This window comes from Hemitrygon akajei, chromosome 8 (assembly GCF_048418815.1).
Source record: "Hemitrygon akajei chromosome 8, sHemAka1.3, whole genome shotgun sequence".
NCBI classification, from domain to species: Eukaryota; Metazoa; Chordata; class Chondrichthyes; order Myliobatiformes; family Dasyatidae; genus Hemitrygon; species Hemitrygon akajei.
Window position 1 is genome coordinate 38,239,745 of NC_133131.1, and position 26,348 is coordinate 38,266,092.

Sequence of the window (26,348 nt, forward strand, 5' to 3'; positions counted from 1 at the left end):
ATGAGGAAATCTGCAGATGCTAGAAATTGAAGCAACACACACAAAATGCTGGCGGAACGCAGCAGGTCAGGCAGCATCTATAGGGAGAAGCGCTGTCGACATTTCAGGCCGAGACCCTTCGTCATGAAGGGTCTCGGCCCGAAACGTCGACAGCGCTTCTCCCTATAGATGCTGTCTGATCTGCTGTGTTCCACCAGCATTTTGTGTGTGTTATCTGTTTATATATGGTGTCCTCCAAGGAAACCGGAAGATTGAAGTGGGATTTCTCTTTCAGATGCTAATGGCTATGCTATCTATTTCCAGTTAAAAAAATAATTCGGCGTTTTTGTCAGATTTTTGCAATCCACTGCACACTAAGTCTGCATGTTCATCTGAAAATCCTTTTGAAGAGCTGATAGAGTATCTGCAATGTCTTGTATAGCTGAGATCCATAACTTTTCATTGCTTAATTCTGTTTTTCTACATGCTTGCTGTGAATAGGATTGAGACGGAGGGAGAGAGGAGGGATCTGTGGTTATACACCATTCAAAATATTTCTGCTGATGCCCAACCTGAAGAGCAGAACAGAGAGAAAAACCTTCTCAAAGATGTAAGTGCTATCTGTTTTTAAAACTGTTGATTCTTGTTTTCTTCTCCCAGCCCTTTACAACAAGTGATGTTTGGATTGGGATGCTAAGATAGAATTGAATATGTTTCCAGACAGCACAGAAGATTTAAGATGTGGCTGAGCAGGTCAGCAGAGAAGCATTGCTGTGGACCATAGGTCAGCCTCCTTACTCTCTTATCTTATTCTCTTGATCTGACTTCTCGTGTGTGTCAGTCCAGGTCCAGACCTGCCCCAGAAAATCAGTAACACTGGCTAAATTCCCATCATCTGTCCCCTTTCCTACTCAGAGTCTAAGTCTGAGTTACCCACCTACTTCAAGCAGGCTTCAAGTATACTGGTGTCTAAGAAGAACATGGTGCCTCAATTACCATCATCCAGTAGCACTTATGTCCACTGTGATGAAGTGTTTTGAGAGGTTGGTGATGAAGCACATCAGTTCCTGCCTGAGAAGTGACTTGGAACTGCTCCAATTTGCCTACTAGCATGACTGATACACGGCAGATGCCATTTCATAGTCTCTTCACTCAACCCTGGAACATACGGACAGCAAAGATATATATATCAGGATGCTCTTTATCGACTACAGCTTGGCATTCAATATTATTATTCCCTCAAAATTAATCAATAAGCTTCAAGACCTTGGCCTCAATACCTCCTTCTGTAATTGGGTCCTTGATTTTCTCACCTGTAGACCCAGTCAGTTCAGATTAGCGACAACGTCTGCATAATCTCTCAGCACAGCTGCACCGATTCTGTGGCTTAGCACAGCTCCAGTGCCATACTTAAGTTTGCTGTCAACACCACTGCCATAGGCCGAATCAAAGGTGGTGATGAATCAGTACATAGGGAGATTGAAAATCAAACTGAGTAGTGCCACAACAACCTCTCCCTCAATGTCATCAAGACCAAGGAGCTGATAATTCATTTCAGGAGGAGGAAACTGGAGGTCCCTGAGGCAGTCCTCATTGGGGATCAGAGTCAGTAACTTTAAATTCCTTGGTGTTAGTAATTTGGTGGACCTGTCCTGGGCCTAGCACATAAGTGTAGTTGTGAAGGAAGCACATCAGTACCTTACTTCCTTAGATGTTTGCAAAGATTTAGCATGGCATCTAAAACTTTCACAAACTTCTGTGGATGTGTGGTGGAGAGAATATTGACTAGTTCCATCACAGCTTGGTATAGAAACTCTAATGCACTTGAATGGAAAATCCTACTGTCCAGTCCATCGTGAGTAAAGTCCATTCCTCCATTGAGCACATCTCCAGCTGCTACCATCTGGGAAATGGTACTGAAGCATTGTGATCCAGTAGAAGTGGTAGAGGCAGGTTCGATTTTGTCATTTAAATAAAATTGGATAGATATATGGACAGGAAAGGAATGGAGGGTTATGGGCTGAGTGCAGGTAGGTGGGACTAGGTGAGAGTAAGCATTCGGCACAGACTAGAAAGGCCGAAATGGCCTGTTTCCGTGCTGTAGTTGTTACATATATACGGTATATATATATGGAGCACTGTCAAAAGTTTCATCACTTTTGTGCTGATTTTCATCCTAATGGCTTTCATCTTGCCCATGTCTAATTCTTCCCTTACCTTTTTCCAACTTTGTGGATAGTTTAGCAGTCAATTCCATTTGAAGCTTCCAGATCTCAGAGCAACTTCCACCATGCCTTTCCTTTCTCAGTTTCTCTGGCTTTGTTGTAACTGTTCTGACGTCTACTATATCAGTGCTTTCAAAACACCTGGAGGAAGTCTGCAGGTTGAACAGCGTCTGTTGAGGCAAAGAGGTGTTCATTATTTCAGAACAAGGTCCTGTATCCAGGCGGAAGTTCTTCCAGCAGTTTGTTTTTTTGCTCAAGACTCCAGCATCAGCAGACTCTTGTGTCTCCTTTGTAAACATCTTCCTTTTCATGTAATTGTGTTTTTTCCTCCATCAGAGTTGGCAAGACTCTCAGCAATATCTGTGGGACTTTTAATTGTGGTCCTTTCTCACAGGGCCTTTGTGGTGGCTGCACCGAGCACCAGTGTGTTCCTGAACATGAATTCCTATAGCTGGGAATGTGGCAGACAGCAGTACTCGACCACAGGCATTTTGCTTTAACAAGTCTGTTCTCACTGCTTTTCTTTTGAGTCCATTATGCATGTTTTCTCTCTACCACCCCCATCCCTTTGCAGGTAGAAGACCCTTCAGTTTTGTGGTGAAGGACGGCAGCATTATCTTTCAGATACTGTTCCCTCTAAGCTGTGTGGGTGTGCGGCTGAGCGGTAACTGAAGTGCTTCTGCACACGGAGCCTTTGTTGCCACCCAGCTGGAATTTTCTTTTATATTATGTTTTATTAAAGTGCCGCGTAGTTTTCAGGCTGTGGGGAAAAAAATTCCTGCTGAGAGCAATGGTGTGTAATTAATTAATAGATAGATAGGTAGGACTGTTGCTTTCAGGTGCGATGATGAGTTGTGTTCTGTGATGGTATATGAGAAAGATTACCAAGTTATAAATAAGACTAGGGAGTTTTCCTGATATCTTTGGTTCCAGGTCCTCCTTAATCAATACAGTAAAAATAGTGTCTTAAGCTCATTAGTGTTTATAGTTTTTCTTTACTTCTACTTACTGACTGCCATATTTACAGATAAAAAGGATTCTACATTTTAACTGATGGCTTTTGAAACATCTCTGAAATCTAATAAAGTACAATGTCAAGTAAAAGTTAATACTTTATATTATCAAGAGACTCGGTTTAATCAGTTTTGAGTTTGGCCATCATTCTCTGTCCTAGTTGATCCAAATATTGTATCACCAGAATATTTAATGGATTGGTAATAACGTTGCAATAATGATTACAAACTGGGTTGAACTATTGTTTAGCTGTTCAACTTTAAATAGCAAGTCATAATCCCTAACATTGGGGCAGATTCTGTGACTGCTTAACGGTTGTTGAATGGACTTGTCAGTGTTGAAGGCCCTGACTCCCCACTCCTTCACATCCACTTTCCTCTGTCCTACCAAACTGCCAATCTTTTCTGAAGAGCACTTAGAGACATCTTAGATTGTACAATCTCAAGCGTTGATGAAAGTTTTGGATAGTTCAGTGTAAGTGTTTTCCAAAGGTTCATTTGGGAATTGACAGGACTCTTAAAGAGAATTTGTTACTTCATGATGAAATACTTCCTTGCAGGTTGATTGACATGCAGGATTTCCTGCTGTTGAATAGAAAGGACCTGTGTTGTAAGAGTTTGAAGTAGCTCCTGCACTTGCCTCTACTGATAGATATTACTGTTATTGAAGTGAATCTTCAGTGCAGTTTGTATTTCGTGATAGGCTTTCGTTGTCTCTATACATATGGGTGATGGATCCCTATGTAGCAGGTGACTAAGGTGCCAAAAATGTATTACTCTTGCTTCCTTTCTCTACTTTTCCTCCTTCTCCCCTTCCATATTATTAAATACTATGAGCTTTGCAGAAGCATCCATAATAGTAAGAGGCAGTAGACCATAAGATATAGGAGCAGAAGTAGGCCATTCAGCCCATTAAGTCTGCTCCGCCATTCAATCATGGGCTGATCCCTGCGGAACCCTTTCATTCCTAGAAGACAATATGATAAAACAGCCCGATGATAATATGGTTTGTCATTAAAAAGCTGCAAAGAAATTCCTTTGTGGCAGTGCAGCGAAATGGGTGAAACAGGACAACATTCATGTAGGTATGGGAAAAAGGTTCTTGTCATTTACCCAAGTCTCATTTCCTGTCCCACTCCTCATCTAGTGCACAATAAAATTACTCTTAACTGCACTTAAGGTATTGTTTATATACAGTGCTCTGATTGTTACTGTGTTGGTTATGCAATGGGAATGTATGTTATGCATGTATTGTCTTTAAATTTGCATTACCTGATTTTTTTTCTTTCTCTTTATGATAGCTGTACAACAGACATAAAGAATATCTCAGTACTTTGGTTGGAGATGAATTTGAAACTGTAAGTATATATTTTATCCCATTTAGACTTTATTAAAAAAGAACTATTATTTGAAGATACATGTTAAAGTTGCCTGAATCCAACCAATATGTGTTGAAAAGAATTCCCATTCTTTGCAGGCAGCGCCAAGCTGACCTTTGGGCTCAATTGTGATATCATCACTTGAGGTTGGAGTTGATGGCATTCTGCTTTCCTTTGGTTTATTATTATTGTCACATGTACCAGGGTACAGTGAAAAACTTGTCTTGCATACCATCTATACAGTTCAGTGCATTACAGAGTTCAATGAAATACAAAGTAAAGCTGTAACATTGCAAAGAAGGTGCAAAGTCACAACAAGGTAGATTATGAAGTCAGTCATACTACAGAAGCATTCAACAGGAGTAGAAGCTGTCCTCAAGCCCAGTGGAGCATGCTTTCAAACTTTCGTATCTTGTGTCCAATGAAAGTGGGGAGAAGAGTGAATGTCCAGGGTGGGTGAGATCTTTGATTATGCTGGCTGCTTTACTGAGGCCATGAGAAGTTTCTGTGATGTGCTGAGCTGTGTACAATACTCTCTGCAGTTTCTTGTCATGGCAGAGCAGTTGCCATACCAAGCCACATTGCATCCAGATAGGACTATTTCTATAATGCATTGGTAAAATTTGTTGAGTGTCAAAGGGACATATCAAATTTCGTTATCCTCCTGAGGAAGTAGAGGTGGTGGTGTGCTTCCTTGGCTCTGGCATCAATGTGGTTCGACTAGGACAGGCTATTGATGATGTTCACTCATAGGAACTTTAAACTCCCTCGACCTCAGCACTGTTGATGTAAAAAGTAGTTTGTCCTTCCTGAAGTCAATAACCAGTTCTTAATTTTTGCTGACATTGAGGAAAAGATTGTTGTCAGGACACCCTGTCTCTTGGCTCTTTGCTTCCTTCCTGTACATCATTATTTGAGATACGACTCACTACGGTGGTATCATCTGTAAGCTTGTAGATGGAGTTAGAGCAGAATATGCTCAGGCATTTGTGAGCTTATATGGAGTAGAGTAAGGGGCTGAAGATGCAGGCCTGTGGGGTGGTAGTGTTGAAAATAATCATGGTGGTCAATGTTGGGAAGTTGTGGATCCAGTTGTAAAGGAAGGTGTAGAGTCCTACGTTTAGAGATGCGTCTACTTAGAATTATAGTATTGAAGGCAGAGCTATAGGCAAAACAATAGTCTAATGTAATTGTCTTTTATTGTCCATATGCTCCAGTGTTGGGCCAATTCATGTTGCTGTTCTCTTCAGCAGGTGAAGTCATTTCCCTTTGTAACTACTTCTTCTCATCCTTTGGTTATGGCACTTGCAAAACAGCATTAATCCTTACTGAGCTTCCCAAATCACTTTTCCATTCCACCTAAAGCAAAATGAAAAAGACTGCAGTATCAGAAAACAACACACACAAAATGCTGGTGGAACACAGCAGGCCAGGCAGCATCTATAAGGAGAAGCACTGTTGACGTTTCGGGCCAAGACCCTTCATCAGGACTAACTGAAAGGAGAGATACTAAGATATTTGAAAGTAGTGGGAGGAGGGGGAAATGCGAAATGATAGGAGAAGACCGGAGGGGGTGGGATGAAGCTGAGAGCCAGACAGGTGATTGGCAAAAGTGGTACAGAGCTGGAGAAGGGAAAGGATCATGGGACGGGAGGCCTTGGGAGAAAGAAAGGGGGGGGGGGGAAGCACCAGAGGGAGATGAAGAACAAGCAGAGTGATGGGCAGAGAGAGAGAGAAAAAACAACTAAATATGTCAGGGATGGGGTAAGAAGGGGAGGAGGGGCATTAACGGAAATTAAAGAAGTCAATGTTCATGCCATCAGGTTGGAGGCTACCCAGCCAGTATATAAGGTGTTGTTCCTCCAACCTGAGTTTGGATTCATTTTGACAGTAGAGGAGGCCATGGATAGACATATCAGAATGGGAATGGGATGTGAAATTAAAATGTGTGGCCATTAACTGTTTGACAGTTTGAGTTTAGTTTCTCCATGGGTCTGCTTATAGATAGATAGATAGATAGATAGATACTTTATTCATCCCCATGGGGAAATTCAACTTTTTTTCCAATGTCCCATACACTTGTTGTAGCAAAACTAATTACATACAATACTTCACTCAGTAAAAAATATGATATGCATCTAAATCACTATCTCAAAAAGCATTAATAATAGCTTTTAAAAAGTTCTTAAGTCCTGCCGGTAGAATTGTAAAGCCTAATGGCATTGGGGAGTATTGACCTCTTCATCCTGTCTGAGGAGCATTGCATCGATAGTAACCTGTCGCTGAAGCTGCTTCTCTGTCTCTGGATGGTGCTATGTAGAGGATGTTCAGAGTTTTCCATAATTGACCGTAGCCTACTCAGCGCCCTTCGCTCAGCTACCGATGTTAAACTCTCCAGTACTTTGCCCACGACAGAGCCCGCCTTCCTTACCAGCTTATTAAGACGTGAGACGTCCCTCTTCTTAATGCTTCCTCCCCAACACGCCACCACAAAGAAGAGGGCGCTCTCCACAACTGACCTATAGAACATCTTCAGCATCTCACTACAGACATTGAATGACGCCAACCTTCTAAGGAAGTACAGTCGACGCTGTGCCTTCCTGCACAAGGCATCTGTGTTGGCAGTCCAGTCTAGCTTCTCGTCTAACTGTACTCCCAGATACTTGTAGGTCTTAACCTGCTCCACACATTCTCCATTAATGATCACTGGCTCCATATGAGGCCTAGATCTCCTAAAGTCCACCACCATCTCCTTGGTCTTGGTGATATTGAGACGCAGGTAGTTTGAGTTGCACCATATCACAAAGTCCTGCATCAGTTTCCTATACTCCTCCTCCTGTCCATTCCTGACACACCCCCACTATGGCCGTGTCATCAGCGAACTTCTGCACATGGCAGGACTCCGAGTTATATTGGAAGTCTGATGTGTACAGGGTGAACAGGACCGGAGAGAGTACGGTTCCCTGCGGCGCTCCTGTGCTGCTGACCACCGTGTCAGACCTACAGTCTCCCAACCGCACATACTGAGGTCTATCTGTCAAGTAGTCCACTATCCAATCCACCATGTGAGAGTCTACTCCCATCTCCGTTAGTTTGTGCCTTAAGATCTTGGGCTGGATGGTGTTAAAGGCACTAGAGAAGTCAAGGAATGTAATCCTCACAGCACAACTGACCCCATCTAGGTGAGAGAGTGATTTGTGCAGCAAATACGTGATAGCATCCTCCACTCCCACCTTCTCCTTATACGCAAACTGAAGAGGATCCCGGGCGTGCCTGGTTTGTGGCCTCAGATTCTGTATTATCAGCCGCTCCATGGTCTTCATCATGTGCGACGTCAAGGCAACAGGTCTGAAGTCATTCAACTCCTTTGGTTGTGGTTTCTTCGGTACCGGGACAATACAGGATGTTTTCCACTGTCTGGGTACTCTTCTCTGCTCCAGGCTCATGTTGAAGATGCGCTGTAGTGGTTCTCCCAGCTCAGTCGCACAGGCCCTCAGTAATCGTGGGGAAACTCCATCCGGTCCAGCCGCCTTGCTGGTACAGATCTTCCTCAGTTGACCTTCCACCTGTGCAGCCGTAATCCTGGGCGTGGGCAAGGTCTCCTGTGAGTGGCTATTTTCCTGTGAGGGAAGTAAGCCTGGTGTGGATTTCTGCGGTGAGGATGAGATTGTGCTGTCGAACCTGTTGAAGAAGTTGTTCAGCTGGTTCGCTTTCTCCACATCTCCACTTATGTTTGCCCCCCGCTTTGCACCGCATCCGGTGATGATCTTCATCCCATCCCACACCTCCTTCATGCTTTTTTTCTGCAGCTTTTGTTCTAGCTTCCTCCTATACTGCTCCTTTGCCCCCCTTATCTGTACTCTGAGTTCCTTCTGAACTCCTTTAAGCTCCAACCGATCACCATCTTTAAAGGCCCTCTTCTTCTGGTTTAGGAGGCCTTTGATGTGACTAGTGATCCAGGGCTTATAGCTCCTGTTCCAGCTAAACGCGGCCATCTCAGCACATCTTGGGGTAATGACATTTCCTGGTGTCCCTGAATCTCCCAGTGGCCACACATTTTAATTCCACGTCCCATTCCCATTCTGATATGTCTATCCATGGCCTCCTCTACTGTCAAAATGAATCCAAACTCAGGTTGGAGGAACAACACCTTATATACCGGCTGGGTAGCCTCCAACCTGATGGCATGAACATTGACTTCTCTAATTTCCGTTAATGTCCCTCCTCCCCTTCTTACTCTAACCCTGACATATTTAGTTGTTTTTTTTTCTCTCTCTCTCTCTCTGCCCATCACTCTGCCTGTTCTCCATCTCCCTCTGGTGCTTCCCCCCCTTTCTTTCTCCCGAGGCCTCCCGTCCCATGATCCTTTCCCTTCTCCAGCTCTATATCACTTTCGCCAATCACCTTTCCAGCTCTTAGCTTCATCCCCCCCCCCCCCCCCCAACACTACTTTCAAATCTCTTAGTATCTCTCCTTTCAGTTAGTCCTGATGAAGGGTCTCGGCCCGAAATGTCGACAGTGCTTCTCCTTATAGATGCTGCCTGGCCTGCTGTGTTCCACCAGCATTTTGTGTGTGTTGTTTGAATTTCCAGCATCTGTAGATTTCCTCGTGTTTGCAGTATCAGAAAGCTCATTAGATAGTTGAACTTTATTTAAACTATATTAAATTGAGGTTTTTTTTCAGCTGTAAACACTGAATGGCAATATTGGCTAGGAGGAGACAGTTTGAGTTTAGTCTCTCCATGGGTCTGCTTATAGCTCCTGTTCCAGCTAAATGCAGCCATCTCAGCACATCTTGGGGTAATAACATTTCCTGGTGTCCCTGAATCTGCTTTACAATGGACATTGTGATTCCCCATGTTGAAGTTCTCTACCTTCTGGAATGCTGTAGTTCATGTACCAACCAACAAAAATCACAAATAAATTTCTATTTAATCTACATCAAGATCAAGTTGTTATTAATGTATAGAGGCCCTCTGCTGGTTTTATCCAATATTCCATCCCCAAATTTTTCAATATTCCCCTTTTAATTGATTATCTAACTTCTCATAATAGTTATTATTGTATCATTTTTGTGATCCTAACAGAATTTTTTTTCGTTTCAGCTGATTAAGTTCAAATTTATTTTCATTCAACCATACATGTGTAAACCTGATTAAGCCTAGATCCTTGAGTTATCTGCTATTGAAAAGTTATTTTTGTCTTCAACAATCTTCTATTTAAATACTTTTGCTAAATATTCCTTTATCCTTCTCTTTTTATTCACCTGCTCCTGTGATGGTTTGGTTTGAATAGATCAGAATAGTTTCCTAACCGAAAACTTCTGTTGGGGAATTGAAACACTGTCTACAGAGCCATCTTGTGGCAAATAAATTTCTGTGTACTGTGCCTCATACATACCCTTGCCTTTAGCTTCTGTTTGAGAACAGACGTTGATCCGGAAGTCTGTTCTGTTTGCATCCCATGACTGATATCAGAATGTTCTTGAGCAGGATGCATTTTTGCTCTTGTCCATACATACATAAAGGAGAAAGAGGCCTTTTTGGAGAAGATTGTGCAAAGTATTAAAGATGAAGGAAGAAAATAGAAATGGTAATTTTATAGCAATAATAGTGAAATAGTGTGCAAATTCATTCAACTTCCAAGAACCAACGACACTGCCATTGTTGATTTTAATCAGACATGAGTAGACTATTCACCCTGTTGAATTTATTTGATCACTATTGGGCGATGGTTGATTATATAACCAGGACTTGTGATATGCACAGCTGCTCATATGACCATCCACCACCTGTTCCCGTGACACTAACTGGGGAGGGGGGTTAAACAGGTGCTACACCTTGCCCAAGGGTAACCTGCAGGCTAGCGGAACTTTGTACCTCCTTTGGTAGAGACATCTCCACCCCACCACCCTATTAGAACATTACAATATTACCTAGTCTATTAAACCTTTAGCATTTTAAATAAAGTGAGACCATTTGTCAGTCTTCTTTACAAGTCACGGGTACTGAGACTTGCCTTCAGCTCTGTCTCCATTTCTAATAATAATCTGTATTTAGTAATCACTTTAATGTGATCATCCTCCTATGGGTAATGTGGCGATCACAGCCATAGGCAGTGGCCTCATGTGCTGTCACAACATGCTGTAGGATTTTCAGTATTTTAAACACATTTCATGTTTATTTTACAGCCTCCTATGGGTTTTCTTCGGGTGTTTGTGAATGGTGAAGTTGGTAAGTTGGATCTGTATTAGATTTGATTTGTAATCTCTCTGTTCTCACTAGCTTAAATCTGGATAAGTTCATGACCAGAAACCTCACAAGAAAGAGAGCAAGACCACTCTGTATAAATATATTGCTGTATTCTTTAATAAGCTGTGTGAACTAGAAGGTTGCTTGGGTGATCCATAGGCTGCAAATCTGTGAAAGATAAAGGAAAGAAGTTCAGTTGATCCATGAAGTATGTCCCATATGTCATCATGTGCTAAGCAGTGCATTTTATAACTAATGTCAGCAGCCACATGATCAAACAGAAGAGACAGGAAAAATATATTTTTTTAAAATGTATGAGTTTAGGGAAAAGCAAGTCTGAAAATACCCTGGAGTCCGAAAGATTGGCTTGACCATTATTTCCATGATGTTATCCCTCCTATGTGGCCACTTCCTAGTCTCAGGTTTGGAGCTGGACAAACGCTACTTGAATGGTAAGTGAATCTGCACTCTGCTGTAAGCAAAAACTTGTACCATAGATGAGGTGCTGCTTGTACCATAGAAACTCTTGAGATTCTGTAGATGTTGGATGCTGGAAGTTTTGAGCATCTTTGCAAGAGAATAAACAGTCAATGTTGCAGGCTGAGACCCTTCATCAGGTCTGGAAAGGAAGGAGGCAGAATTCAGAAGAAGAAGATGGGATGGGAGAGGGGGAGCAGTACAAGCTGGCAGCTGATAAATGAGTCTAGATGAAGGGAAAGGTGGGTGGGTGAGGGAGGGGATATGTGGAAGATATAAAGGGGTGAAGAAGAATCTGATAGAGGACAGTGAAGCATGGAAAAAAGGAAAGGAGGTAAGGAACCAGAGAGAGTTGATGGGCAGGTGAGCAGAAGAGAAGGGGTGAGAGGATAGCCGTAATAGAGAGCAGTGAAAGAGAGAAGGCAGAAGGGCGAGAGTTTACTGGAAGTTGGAGAAATCGATGTTCATTCCATCAGGCTGGAGGCTACCCAGATGGAAAATGAGCTTTTGTTCCTCCAACCTAATTTTGGCCTCATCATGGTGGTTGAGGAGGCCATGGACAGTCACGTCAGACTGGGTAGTGAATTTAAATTGCTGGTCCCCCGGGAGATCCTTTTGCAGTGGACAGAGTGAAAGTACTTGACAAAATGGTCCCCTAATCTTCATCAGGTCTCATTGATATACCATAGGCTGCCTGGCCATGGAGGAAGGCAAAAATGTCTGAACTTTTAGCTATTACTGCTCTCGCTTAACTAGAATGTTCAGCTTCTATCTCTTTGAATCTGACTAATTGAAATAATCTACTTGTGAGCATAAACTAGACTTTAAGTATTTTAAAATAAAAATGACAATTTCTATTTCCTTTAACATTCACACTTTCTCTAAATAAATATATTACAAAAGTTAAGGTTGGGAATTATTCTTGGGATCTTCATTTGACCTGCGTCCAGTGTTTCATCTACCTGACAGGGAGACCAAAACAAGACACCAAGTAAAACCAATTAATGGGTTAAAGAAGACAATTCTAATTGGTTTTGGTTTATACTGAATCATTGTGACGGTAAACACGATGATTTGGATATCATTTCCAGCACTGGACATGAGCACAAAGGGAATTATGAACAATAATATTGAGATCAGTTGCCTTTTCATCAAACTTGTTTTTGCAAACCCAAGTGTATTACATTAGTTACCTTAACATTTACCAAAAGTAGTTCAGATTGCCCTTCCTCTTCCCCCTTCTTCGCTCCATCACATCAAGGTCCAGGGAGTGTTTTTTCCCCACCTACCGTCTTTGTCACAGTCTCTAGCTCATCTGCAAACTTGCAAGAAGTACTCCAATATCTGTGTCAGATTGCTAGATAATGTTTGTATGCCACATAATGGATCAGCATAGGGAAACCGGTTTCCTGCTTTAAATTGGTAAAACATAATAATTAGTCTGTAAAAATGCACTAATGTTTCCCTAGATGCCAGTGGTGTAGGCAGTAACTAACTAACTAAAATGCACTGATATCATGCATGAAGAGTGATTGTTGTTAATTCTATTACAACTTTGTAAACTGTTATCTTGGTGATCAGATCTGCGGGATTAGAGGACCGTTGAAGTTTCTCTGTATGCAACCCGATTGTCAAAGTAGGCTGTGATTTGAGTTCACATGCAAGTTCTAAGCCAAGTCAGAATGGATAGCTTTTTTGTGCCCTTTTCCTTTACTACAGAAAGCATTGACTGTTACAGTTCAGACACAAGTGAAAATTAATATTTCACCATGTTTTGTGGATTTAACATACCCAACAATAGGTTTCTTGAGCAGTAGTCAGATAGTTGGTCAACATTAATGATCACAATCTTTGTTTTATGACTAGGCTAGGTGTTTTCCTACATATTCCAAAAGTTTGATTACTTTGAATGCTTCTCAAATCATATTTTATTATGGGATGCAGTTCCTCATCTTATTAAGTTTCTCTAGGAGATGAGTGATAATTACAAGGCAGACTGTCCAGCTGACTTATATAATTCCTATAATTAATGCATTTCTTAAAAGATGCTTGCACGTCTGTGAGCAGACTAAACAACCACAAACTCTAGACTGCTTACATTGTCATGCATTAAGCTGAATTTCAAATTTCACTGATGCTGCTCCACTTAGATGAAAATGTTGGGGTCTGACTTTGGTAGCAGGAGATGGCCTCTGATTTCACTGCTCCTAATACCAGGGTTGGGAAATGTCTTGGAGATTTGTGTATGGAATCTAGAAAAAGTAAGTTTACGGATGAACTTTGAATCTGCGTATACTTAGTGTATTTGAGTACAATCCTTGAGTTATCTGGTCTGTTTCCAGAGATTAGCCTAATAATGTGTTTGAATTGATGCTGTTCTTGTTTTTAGTGTCAGCTCATGGGTTTGAATATGACAACCTTTATGTGCAATTCTTCCTTGAACTTCCAGAGAGTGAGTATTCCATTTGATTTTCGTTTGTGAACATGTGTTAATGAATATATCTGTACTTTCTACTGTATCATGTATTGTGTCTTGCTGTTTATATATCCTCCCCTTTTCCTCACACCTTTCATCTTGCTGTTGAGCAATACCTGGCACATTGCTTCTCAGCAGCAACATGAGTGGAGTTTTCACAGGTCACCACTTCCATTCTGATACACTAGTGTGTGTAAAGGGAGATTCCCATCAAAAACGTGGCATCCATCATTAAAGATCCTCACCATCGGGGACATGCCCTCTTCTCATTACTGTACTTCCATCAGGGAGGAGGTTTGGGAGTTTGAAGACCCGCACTCAACATCGTAGAAACAGCTTCTTCCACTCTGCCATCAGATTTCTGATTGGCCCATGAACACATGCACACTACCTCATTATTCCTCTTCACATTATTTACTTATTTACTTTCAATTGTGACTTGCAGCAAATTTTTATGTAATGCACTGCACTGCTGCCATTAAACAACGTGTGTCAGTGATAATAAATCTGATTCTGAAAATTACCCCTGCAGTGCTGCAACATCTTTTACCTCCCTCCCTGATCCTGGTACAGAAATGTGTGAGCAGTTCAGAAAAGCAATCTAGTGGCAAGGTTTAGAAAAATAATTTATTTGCAATCTATTTCTTTACTGGCTGCGTCAACCTTTTTGATTTCCATCGAAGTCTAAAATAATCTCATCATAATTTTTTGCCTCAGAATTTACATTCTAACACATTGTTAGCATTTACAGAATAATTACATTTTACAGAATTTCAGATTTTACCAGAGGATCACCTTGATTTATTTCTCTGCAGACTTGCTTGACCTTTTTATTTATATTAGCAGATATCCTATGTCATAACAAACAAGATGCTGGCAGAACTCAGGTTAGGCAGCATCTGTGGACAGAAATTGACTGTTGACACTTTGGGTCAAAGCTCTTCTTTGGGAGTCCAGACACACTGATCTCCTCTTGTATCTTGATTGTTGCGCCAGATTCTAGCATCTGTAGTCAAAGTCACATTTATTGTTATATATTTAAGTTTGCTGACAACAGCACTGTTGTTGGCTGAATCAAAGGTGGTGACAAATCAGCATATAGGAGAGAGGTTGAAGATTTGGTTGAACGGTGCCTCTCACTCAATCTCAGCAAGACCAAGGAGCTGATTATTGACTACAGCAAGAGGAAACTAGGGGGGTCCATGAGCCAGCCCTCATCGGGTGATCAGAAATGGAAAGGATCAGTATACTTTCTTAAATGTTTGCAAAGGTTCGGCATGTCATCTAAAACTGTGAAAAACTTGTATAGATGTGTGGTGGAGAATAGTTACATCACGGCTTGGAGTGGAAATAATAATGCCCTTGAACAGAAAGGCCCATAAAAAGTAATGGATACAGCCTAGTCCATCATGGGTAAAGCTCTTCCATCATTGAGCACATCTACAATAAGCGCTGTCGCAGGAAAGCAGAATCCGTTATCAAGGACCCCCTCTATCCATCCAGACCATGCTCTCTTCTCATTGCTGCCATCAGGAAGAAGGTACAGGAGCTTCAGGACCAACACCACCAGGTTCAGGAACAGTTATAACCCCTCAACCATCAGGCTGTTGAACCAGATGGGACAACTTCACTCGACCTAACACTGACGTGTTCCCACAGCCTATGGACTCACTTTCAAGGACTCTTCATCTCATGATATTTGTTGCTTATTTATTCTTTACTATTATTATTATTTTCTTTTTGGATTTGCACAGTTTGTAGTCTTCTGCATATTGTTTTTTTTTTGTCTGTCTTGAGTTCAGTTTTTCATTGATTCTATAGTGTTTCTTTGTATTAACTGAATTGCCTTTAAGAAAATGACTCTCTGGGTAATATCTAGTGACATATACAGTATGTTCAAAGGCCGAATTTAATGTCAGTGAAGTGTGTACAATATACATCCTGAAATGCTTTTTCTTCGCAAACATCCACAAAAACAAAGAAGTGCCCCAAAGAATGAATGAATTAAACGTGAGGACCCCAAAGTCCCCCCCCCCCCAGTTCCACCCTCCTGCATTTAAGCAGCAGCAAGTGACGGTCCCCACTTCCCCCACCAACAAAAAAAAAAGTGCATCGGTACCATCACCGAGCCCAAGCATGTGCTAAGCAATAGCAAAGAGACAGACCAAAGTTGCCCCAAAGGCTTTGCATTTCATCCAACATTTGACAAACCACAGGTTCTCTCTCTCCCTGGCAGGCGAGAGGGAGGTGTCCCCCATTTTCACAGCGAGCGGAAGAAGTAACAACAACCTGCTGGTTTACGATGTTAAAAGTCCGTTTCGCCACTTCTTTCAAGCTCTGTGTCCAAAGATCGCAAAGACCTCGACTCTTTGGGCCTACAGTGAAAGCTTTTCCAGCCTCCCCGATGACTCACAGGTCTCCTGCCAAGACACATCCGTCTCCAGAGCCCTGACATTTTAGGCTTCCGAACACGATCAAGACTCTCAGGCCAAACCCTTGGCATGTCGAATAACGGCCAGTTGTGAAACCCCAAGAACAGGCCCCATTCCCGCAAAGAACCAAAGTCTGCGTGTAACTCCAGGTCAGGGTCTTCAAAAGAACCCTGAAAGGGAAAAATAAAGATATTAAAGGTGGAGATAGAACTGTTTCCGAAGATGCAAGCAAAGGAGTTGCCGTTAGGCACCATTATCCCTCCTAAGCTCTGCCATGTACTTCAAAAATAAATTTGCTTTGAACTTTTGAGTCTCTTGTACCCTGTGGCATTGTACACTGAGAAGTGAAATAAATGACAAACTATATTTGCTGCACTGAACAGAAATAAACTTCTCTTATTCAAATGGTGCCATGGGACCCTCGTAACTTTGAAATGGACCTCTGTTTAACATCTTAGCTGAAAATTGGCACCTGTAATACAGCAATGTGTACTGAGCTTGGCCTTACATCCTGGAATGGAACAAACTTGTGATCTTTTGGCTGAATTCCACAAATGAACTAGGACTGATTGTTTAGAAGATGGTTGCTAGGGTGGTTCATTTGCTTGTAAATGACGGGCTTTTCTCCAACACCAAAGTAAGCCATTGAAGTTTATTTAAAAGAACATAATACATTATTTGGATCAAGTTATAAATTTATTTTAAAATATTGGAATAGTTTCCCATTAGGGTGTTAGCTCTGGAATGTATTTGGAGGCAAGATGAACTATTTCCATGGAGTCAGGAAGCATATGCAAATATTGGTAAGGTATTAACAGGGTGTTGAAATTTCAGAGGAGGGGAAGAAGTTACGAGCTATAGGTAAATGAACGATGTATCTGAGCATAACATGAGCAACAATCACAGACCACTCATCAACTTGTTGCAGTTCTGTTGCGATGGTTTACAGCAATGATTTCTCAACACAAAGATAACCTGTGACTTGGTTTCTTTAAAACTTTGTGTGTTTACACTCTAATTATAAACCTAGAGTGTGTGCTTTAATTAACTAAAAAAAATGATCCTAGCACTTTGCTGGGAAAGACCTTCGACAACAAGGTAGCTGAATTGCATGCTTAGCTATAGATGCTTTAATGGTTTGGTCTGCTTTACACTATCATTTCTTTAAAGCAAAATATTGAAATGAATAGAGACACGAGAGACTGGAGATGCTAAAATGCTGGAGCAACTCAGCAGGTCAGGTAGCATCTATGGAGGGAAGTGAAAAGTCAACATTTCAGACTGAGTCCATACATCAGCTGAGTTCCTTCAGCATTTTGTTTAAGTTGCTATTGAGGTGAATGAGTGGGTGAGTTTCCTAGTGGAAATAACTACAAAATCTCTGTATTGTTGAACTGTTTGCCATTTTTTGTGATTTCTCATTGAGATTGAGGTCTAATATAATGATGTGCATCATCACCACAGATACATGGTGCTTGCAGAGCCTAAATAACATCTTCATCTGTTAATGCCTAGATTGGACCTGTCCTCCAAGCCAGCAGTTGTCAGGAGTGACACAGACTTGTGCTACCAAGGTTGATGACCTGGTAAGGGTCTTACCAATGTTTCCAGCATGTCCAAAGTGAGCCATGTCTCCCTGAAACAGAGAATTTAGCAATTCCTCATTTCTTTCTGATCCAGCAAACTTGCCCTTAAGTCATCAATTTTGTTCTCCAGTGACTGTACGATCAAAGGTTAATTTGTTATCAAAATATACAGCTCTGAAATTCTTCAATTCTCCGGGTAGCCATGAAACCATGAAAGAAAAGGAAAGAAAGGCAACACAATCATCAACCCTTAAATCTCACCTCCTCTCCCCACAAAGATCCCAAAATGGAACAGGCTCATCAACCCCCAAATCCCACCTCCTGCACAAAAAAAGATCAAACGAATCAGGCACATCAACCCCCAAATCCTTCCACCCGTACAAAAACCAAGCAAAACGAATCAGGCATCTTGACCCCAAATCCCCCTCCCCCGCAAAAAAAACAAGCAAAATGAATCAGACATGTCGACCCCCAAATCCCCCTCCCTGCACAAAACATTAACAAAATGGATCAAACACATTGACCCCCAAATCCCTCCTGCACAAAAAAAATAAACAAAATGGATCAGGCACATTGACCCTCAAATCCCCCTCCCCACATAAAAAAAAGAGAAGATCGGGTGAAAAAACACAGAATATAAAAACTAAGACTGAAAAACAGACTCAATAATCCAAAGTTCACATCCAAAACTCAGAAAAAACCTGGAGAATACTCTACGGGCCTGTGCACAGCAGCAGGCTCTCTCCTCTCCAGTACAGAGCAACCTATCAAAAGGCAGACAGCTGGTGCTCACCTTCTGCACGCGCTTTGATGCTTCAATCTCTGTCATCACTTTAATCTACAAACAATGGAAGCTTTAATCTGTGAAATGGTGCCTAACAGTCCTACAGCCTGCCTACTATGAGGTTCACACGGGCTGCCTCCCAGAATCCTCACAGAGACTGCAGAGCGCTGGAACATCCAAACGAACTCCAAGCTTCAGCACTCAGCTTGATGTTTCATTCTCCCTTGTCACTTTAATCAGCGAAATTGGATCAAACATCAGCTCGCACGCCATCTCACAGCCTTTTCGCCACAAGGTTTGCTCACACTGCCTCTGCCTCCCGGAATCCTCTTGAAGCTTGTAAAGTACTGAAGCACCCAAACGATTTCCAAACAGCAAAACACGGGCTCCACACAGTTCCAGAATTACAGCCAAGATGAGAAACAAACATAAAATACATAAAAGGAACAAAGATGATTTCATGATCTATCCAGAAGATGTTGACCAAAGGAGTGTTGTACTCGGGAGTCACCTTGACCGGACATAGCTTGAAACAAAATTTGCTAATGAGATGCTGTGAAGTGGAAGTTTAACACCTGACTGTTTTAGCAAACAGTATTATTAGCATATAATCTGTTTCAATTATGTAACTGAGGTTTGTTTTTGCAAATATTACCTACTATACAGCATAGATGTGGTTTGCTATCTCATCAGAAAGATGTGCTTGGAATATCACACTAGATTCTGCACTCAAGTCGTTGGAGTAGTATTTGAATTCACAAGCTCTCAACTTGGAATGGTATCACTGACCAATGCTAACAACTTAAATGTCTGATCTGGAAATTGATTTATGAAAATAAATAAGAAAATTAGAAAAGGAACAAAATTGTAATAAGACTCTGTTGTACTTTAACAGGTACTTTGGTCAGTTCACTGAATGGATTCCTGGGATCAGGAGTGTTGAAAGGGACTATTGGTGCATGTATTACTGACAGTACTGTATTTTAGGGCTCTAGTGTAAACTCTTTAAAGCCACGGCTGTGTGATGCCGGGAACCTGACATTGAATCCCTGTCCAGCACCAGTGCTTCAGCGGTGTTGAGGAAGTTGGTGTGAGCAGTACAGAAACATAGAAAACCTACAGCACAATACAGGGCCTTCGGCCCACAATGCTGTGCCAAACATGTACTTAATTAGAAATTGCCTAGGGTTATCCATAGTCCTCTATTTTTCTAAGCTCCATGTGCCTATCTAGGAGTCTCTTAAAAGACCCTTTCATATCCGCCTCCACCACCATTGCCGGCAGCTCATTCCATGCCCTCACCACTCTCTGCGTTTAAAAAAAAAGAAGAAAAAAAAACTTAGCCCTTGCATCTCCTCTGTACCTACTTCCAAGATACACACTGACCAACATGTTGAGTGCAGCTACTATTGGGGACTGGCAGCAGATGCATGCTCCATTGGCAGCTTCTCCACACCAGTGCAGACAGCTCTTTTTGCTGTGGGAATACCAGTGGAGGGTAGGGGTTGATGCCAAGTTTCAACTATAGGAACTTACAGCCTGTATCTTCCAGCTCTTCTCATCAACTCTTGTTCGATATGATGGATGCTGCTGTTTTTCCCCTCTCCTTGCTCCAAGCGCAAAGGCCAGCGACCACCATAAAGCTTGTTACCACATGCTGGGAAAAATTGTGCCCCCAAACAAACCGAAGCAGAGATGGCAGCTTCCATCTCCTCTAACTGAGATTGCAGGATTTGGGAGATAAGTCAATGTATGGGACAGATGCTGCCATTCACCACATTTATCAGCCTAGCCCATTCCATTACGAACCCCCACAGGTAGCCTCCCCACACCAGGGTAGTGGTCTTTGCTGTGAGAACACCAACAGAGAGGAGTTTCCTCCAAGTTCCCGGGTCAGAAATAACATGCCAATCAAGTGTCCTTTTGAAGGGTAGATAGGAATTCTATGGGTATCAGACTGAAGGATCAATAGTTCTATCAGGAATCATGTTAATATTAACTGGGTCACCAGCAATTGCTAAATTTTCAAAATATTCTTGGGGTTCTAAGCCAGAAACAAAAAATTGTCTTAAACTTTTAAGTATTTTGCCCTGTTGTAATTACTGTTATTATTTTAAATAGGAGAATGTGGCCTACTTTTCTTATCCATTCAACTTTGAAATGTCTATCAGAAGTGAAGATCAGCCTGAGGGTGAGTATCCCTTTGGAAGCAACACTATCCTCTTCTACAGGATGGGATCTCTGATTTTCATATATGGCACTGTGCTGAGATGTCCATTGCCTTCTAGCTTGTTGATTTTAAAGGCTTTCACATATTTTTAAGAATTGTAGCAAGCCAATATTCACTGTTCATAGAACAGTACAGCACAGCGCAGACCCTTTGGCTCACAATGTTGTGCCAACCTTTTAAACCACTCCAAGATCGATCTAATCCTTCCATCCTGCATAACCCTCCATTTTTCTTTCATCCATGTGCCTAAAATATCTGCCTTTACCACCACCCTGGACTTCCTGTCAGATTGCTGGCAGTGCCTTCCCCCACCTCTGCCCCTCTGACCCTTAACACAGGTGCCCCTCAAAGCTGTGTACTAAGACTTCCCTTTACTCTCTGTATACCCATGACTGTGTCACCACCCACAGCTCCAATCTGCTAATTAAATTTGCTGGCGACACTACGCTGATTGGCCTAATCTCAAATAATGAGGCAGCCTACAGAGAGGAAGTCATCACCCTGACACAGTGGTGTGAAGAAAACAACCTCCCCCTCAACGTTGCAAAAACAAAGTAGCTGATAGTGGACTACAGGAGGAATGGAGACAGGATAACCCCTATAGACATCAATGGATCTGGGGTTGAGAGGGTGAACAGCTTTAAGTTCCTCAACATAAACATCACTGAGGATCTCAGACGGTTGAAGAAGTTTGGTATGCCCCCCCCCCCCCCCCCAGATTCTAAGAACTTTCTATAGGGGCACAACTGAGAGCATCCTGACTGGCTGCACCGCTGCCTTGTATGGGAACTGTACTTCCCTCTATCGCAGGACCCTGCAGAGAGTGATCCAGGCAGTCCAGCGCATCTGTAGATGTGAACTTTCCACTATTCAGGACATTTACAAAGACAGGTGTGTAAAAAGGGCCCAAAGGATCATTGGAGACAGGAGTCACTCCAACCACAAACTGTTCCAGCTGCTACCATCCAGGAAATGGTACTGCAGCATAAAAGCCAGGACCAACAGGCTCTGGGACAGCTTCTTCCACCAGGACATGTTGATGCAATTGTGTTCCTTTGTCATATATTGACTATCTTGTTGTACGTAATACTTATTATGAATTACTATAATTGCACATTTGAACGGAGACATAATGTAAAAATTTTCACTCCTCATGTATATGAAGGATGTAACTAAATAAAGTCAATTCAATTCAATTCACCCTAGGAGTGCACCCCACTTACACTCTCTGTGTAAAAACTTTACCTTCGACATCATCCCTATACTTTCCTTCAATCACCTTAAAATTACCGGTATGTCATGTCACATTAGCCATTGCCACTCTGGGGAAAAAGGGGCTGGCTGTCCACTGTACGCCTCTTATCATCTTATACACCTCTATAAAGACTCCTCTCATCCTGCTTTGAAAACCCTTAGTTCGCTCAACCTTTCCTCATAAGACATATTCTCTAATCCAGGCAGCATACTGGTAAATCTTCTCTGCACCCTCTTTAAAGCTTTCACATCCTTCCCATAATGAACACAATACTTCAGGTATGGTCTGACCGGAGTTTTATAGAACTGCAACATTATTGGATCCCCCGACTAATGAAGGCCAACACACCATACACTGCCTTAATCAGCCTGTCATCTTTCACAGGAAATTTGAGGGATCTATGGACTTGTTCCCCAACATCTATATGTTCATCTGTACTGCTAAGAAACCTGCCATTAGCCTTGCATTCTACCCTCAAGTTCGACTTTCCAGTATGTATCACTTCACAAAATGCTGGTGGAACGCAGCAGGCCAGGCAGCATCTGTAGGAAGAAGTACAGTCGATGTTTCGGGCTGAGACCCTTTGTCCTGAATCTGCATTTCCAGCATCTGCAGATTTCCTTGTGTATCACTTCACACTTTTTTTGGAATGAGTTCCACCTGTCACTTGTCAGTCCAGCTCTGCATACTGTCAATATTCCATTGTAACCTATGAAAACCTTCTACACTATTCATAATGCCACCAACCTTCATAGACAATTACAGAAGCTTTAGGTTACTACTTGCATCTGTGAGAGTGCAGTGCATGTAGTTCTCTCACGATTCTCAGTGAGTTAAATTGTGGACTTTGCATCCTGAGGTGATTATCAGAATTGCTCTTTCAAAGGAGCTTTTCATGGATTAACAGGTTTTAGCTCACCCTCACCTGAGGATTATTAAAATCAGGATAGGGAATGGTCAGCCATGAACATTGGTTGTAGATTTTAACTGTACTTTGAATTGATTTACAGTATTATCTAGAATGGATTCTTCAGATCCCTCCAGACTAAGACTAATAGGCACTGGAGAAGTTTTTTCCCTACTGCAGTCACTTTGCTGAACAGTTAACTGCCGGTTAACTGTCGGCTAACTATTACTTGGATTGCACTACCTGTATGTATAATCTATATTTTCATTTATATTTATCATTATTATTGTTATGAGCAGAGAGACAACATCTGCCGGAAGTAAATTTCTTGTATGTGCATAGGTACTTGGCGATTAAATTCTGATTCTGATTCTGATTCTGTATTTTCAGTTCAGTTGTGTTTCCTGCTCTCTCTGCTTCAGGCAAACAGGGTTCAGCATTGTCTGGAATGATAGTGGGCCAGATAGGAAAATAGGAGGGGAATCAACTTGGGCTTCTATTGGGACTGCCTGGTAACTTTTTACCAAGCCTATTTTAAACCCTGACAATAAGGATGATTGAAAAATTTGCTGAGAGGAACATATATTTATGCACTGTTTCTACTCCCCTGAATTCTATGCAAATTGAATTTGAGTTATTGCCAAAAGCAGATCAATATTCATGTAGATAGTGTAACTTTCATATAAGAAGTAAAAAGCAAGATGTCCTAGCAAAATACTGGCACATTGGATAATTAAATAGTTTGTTTCCTGTTAGAAATATAACATTAGATCTATTGATTTAAATTCCATGGAACATTAACAAAAGAATAAAAGATATTTCAGGGACTTAATGTTTTATCTCTTGCACCTACTTCGTACCTCTAACTATGAAACTTCTGAGCTTTTTGGAAAAAGTTATCAGTTCTATAAAATTTTGCAGGCAGAGAACGCATGTTAAAAGTACCGTAATCTTTTGGTTCTAAATTGTGGATTTTTTGGTCAGCTAGATGTCTGTTGTCTGGAAACCATTCCAAATACATTTAAACCAAGCAGCTGACAATCTACATAGTTTTTAATATTCAGATACTGCCAGACTTGCTGAATATTTACAGATTTTCTATTTAATATTTCAGATTTCCAGCATTTGTGCATTATTCTTTGACATTTTGTTATTTTTTTCGTAGTTTCTTCTTCATATCAGTCCTGAGTTTGTATTTTTCTTTTTACTAGTATTCCTTTTTGTAAGGTTACTTAATGTAAAATAGTGCTCAGATTTAACCTACGTAACCATTAATTGATTAATTAATTGTAACCATTAATTGATTTGGAGCAGCACCATTGGTGACAACTTTATTCTTGCCTGATGCTATATCTCTTTGATCTTCCAATTCGTAATACCAACAAAAAGGACGGCATATTGTTCTTTTTCATTTTTTTAATTACGTGCATCTCCAAGCTCCTCAAGCCCTTGGGCAAGAACCTTCTGCATTTCAGTGCTCCCTGGTCCGTTGTGAAAAAGCCATCCATTTCTCATCAGTGACATGTTCATTGTCTTGTTCTCTTTTCTGGATTTTGCAGGTTTGCCGCACTGGCCTATGATTTATTTTGGGGTGTATTCTTGTGACTTCTGGCAGAGGTACCGTATTGAAGGCTATGGCTACATCAACATTCCTGACAGTCCAGGTAAAAAAAAGCACTCATCTCCTGAAATTAAAAACTTTTACAGTACCCAAATTAATGACAAAACTGAGACAACTACACTGGTAAAAGATTAATGCCAAAGCATTAACATTGGCCGACTTTACTGCTGCTCAATACCCCCAGCATTTTATCCGTTGTTTCATTAGAAACATTTACTGTTTTTATTCACCTGTGAGCTATTGCTCCTCCTCAAATAGGCTGACTGCCAGGGTGTTCCAATTCCATAAATACTCAGTTTTTTCTGTTATAGGGCTTACATGGTATTCTGCAATGTACTGTAACTATTTACATATAATCCATTAGCAATGTGATTAAAGGTCTTTCTTTTTTGTTCTAGATGGGATTGCTGCCCTGTAAATTGATTCTTGCTGATTCATATTATTGCTGTCCTCATGACACTGCACTTCACTATTATCATCCCCACCTATAGATAATAATACTGCCGTTTGCCTGCCAGAAATTTAGCAGAGCCATTCTTTTAGGAAGTATTATGTTTGTCCATGTTCTGTGATTCCCTACAAAAGCTGGCAGCTTAATGTTCCAGGGTTTAGGTGTTTCAGACATGATAAAGGCAGAGTGATGAAGGGTGGGGGGGTGGCATTGCTAGTCAGGGAAAATATTACAGCAGTGCTCAGGCAGGACAGATTAGAGGGCTTGTCTACTGAGGCCATATGGGTGGAGCTGAGAAACAGGAAAGGTATGACCACATTAATGGGGTTGTATTATAGACCACCCAATAGTCAGCGAGAATTGGAGGAGCGAATCTGCAGAGAGGTAGCAGACAACTGCAGGAAACACAAAGTTGTGTTATTAGGGGATTTTAATTTTCCACATATTGATTGGGACTCCCATACTATTAAAGGTCTAGACAGGTTAGAGTTTGTAAAATGTGTCCAGGAAAGTTTTCTAAATCAATATATAGAGGTACCAGCCAGAGAGGATGCAATATTAGATCTCCTATTAGGAAACGAGTTAGGACAGGTGACGGAAGTATGTAGAGGAACACTTTGGTTCCAGTGATCATAACACCATGAGTTTCAACTTGATCATGGATAAAGATAGATCTGATCCTCGGGTTGAGGTTCTAAACTGGAAAAAGGCCAAATTTGAAGAAATGAGAAAGGATCTAAAAAGCGTGGATTGGGATGGGTTTTTCTCTGGCAAGGATGTGATTGGTAAGCGGGGGGCCTTCAAAGGAGAAATTTTGAGTGCAGAGTTTTGTATGTTCCTGCCAGGATTAAAGGCAAGGTGAATAAGAATAAGAAACCTTGGTTTTCAAGGGATATTGGAACTCTGATAAAGAAGAAGAGAGAGATGTATAACATGTATAGGCAACAGGAAGCAAATAAGGTGCTTGAGGAGTATAAAAGGTTCAAAAAAATACTTAAAGCAGGAGGGATAAAAGAAGACATGAGGTTCCTTTGCCAGTCAAGGTGAAGGATAACCCAAAGAGCTTCTACAGGTATATTAAGAGCAAAAGGATAGTAGGGGATAAAATTGGTCCTCTTGAAGATCAGAGTGGTCAGCCATGTATGGAACCAAAAGAAATGGGGAGGTCTTAAATGGGTTTTTTGCGTCTGTATTTACTAAGCATGGAGTCTATGGGAATAAGGCAATCAAGTAGTGAGGTCATGGAACCGATACAGGTTGAAGAGGAGGAAGTGCTTGCTGT

At 41.5% G+C, this 26,348-nt stretch overlaps 1 protein-coding gene across 1 annotated transcript in view; it reads left to right on the plus strand.

Annotated features, from left to right (window-relative positions):
• The window catches only part of mks1 (MKS transition zone complex subunit 1), a 51,433-nt gene that overhangs the window by 13,341 nt on the left and 11,744 nt on the right, over window positions 1–26,348 (plus strand). Inside the window, exons 8-14 of the mRNA XM_073053647.1 lie at window positions 481–589; window positions 4,519–4,575; window positions 10,787–10,829; window positions 13,714–13,776; window positions 17,748–17,818; window positions 20,724–20,793; window positions 24,554–24,658. Of these exons, the coding sequence (XP_072909748.1) occupies window positions 481–589; window positions 4,519–4,575; window positions 10,787–10,829; window positions 13,714–13,776; window positions 17,748–17,818; window positions 20,724–20,793; window positions 24,554–24,658 (518 nt within the window). The remainder of the gene's footprint in view (window positions 1–480; window positions 590–4,518; window positions 4,576–10,786; window positions 10,830–13,713; window positions 13,777–17,747; window positions 17,819–20,723; window positions 20,794–24,553; window positions 24,659–26,348) is intronic.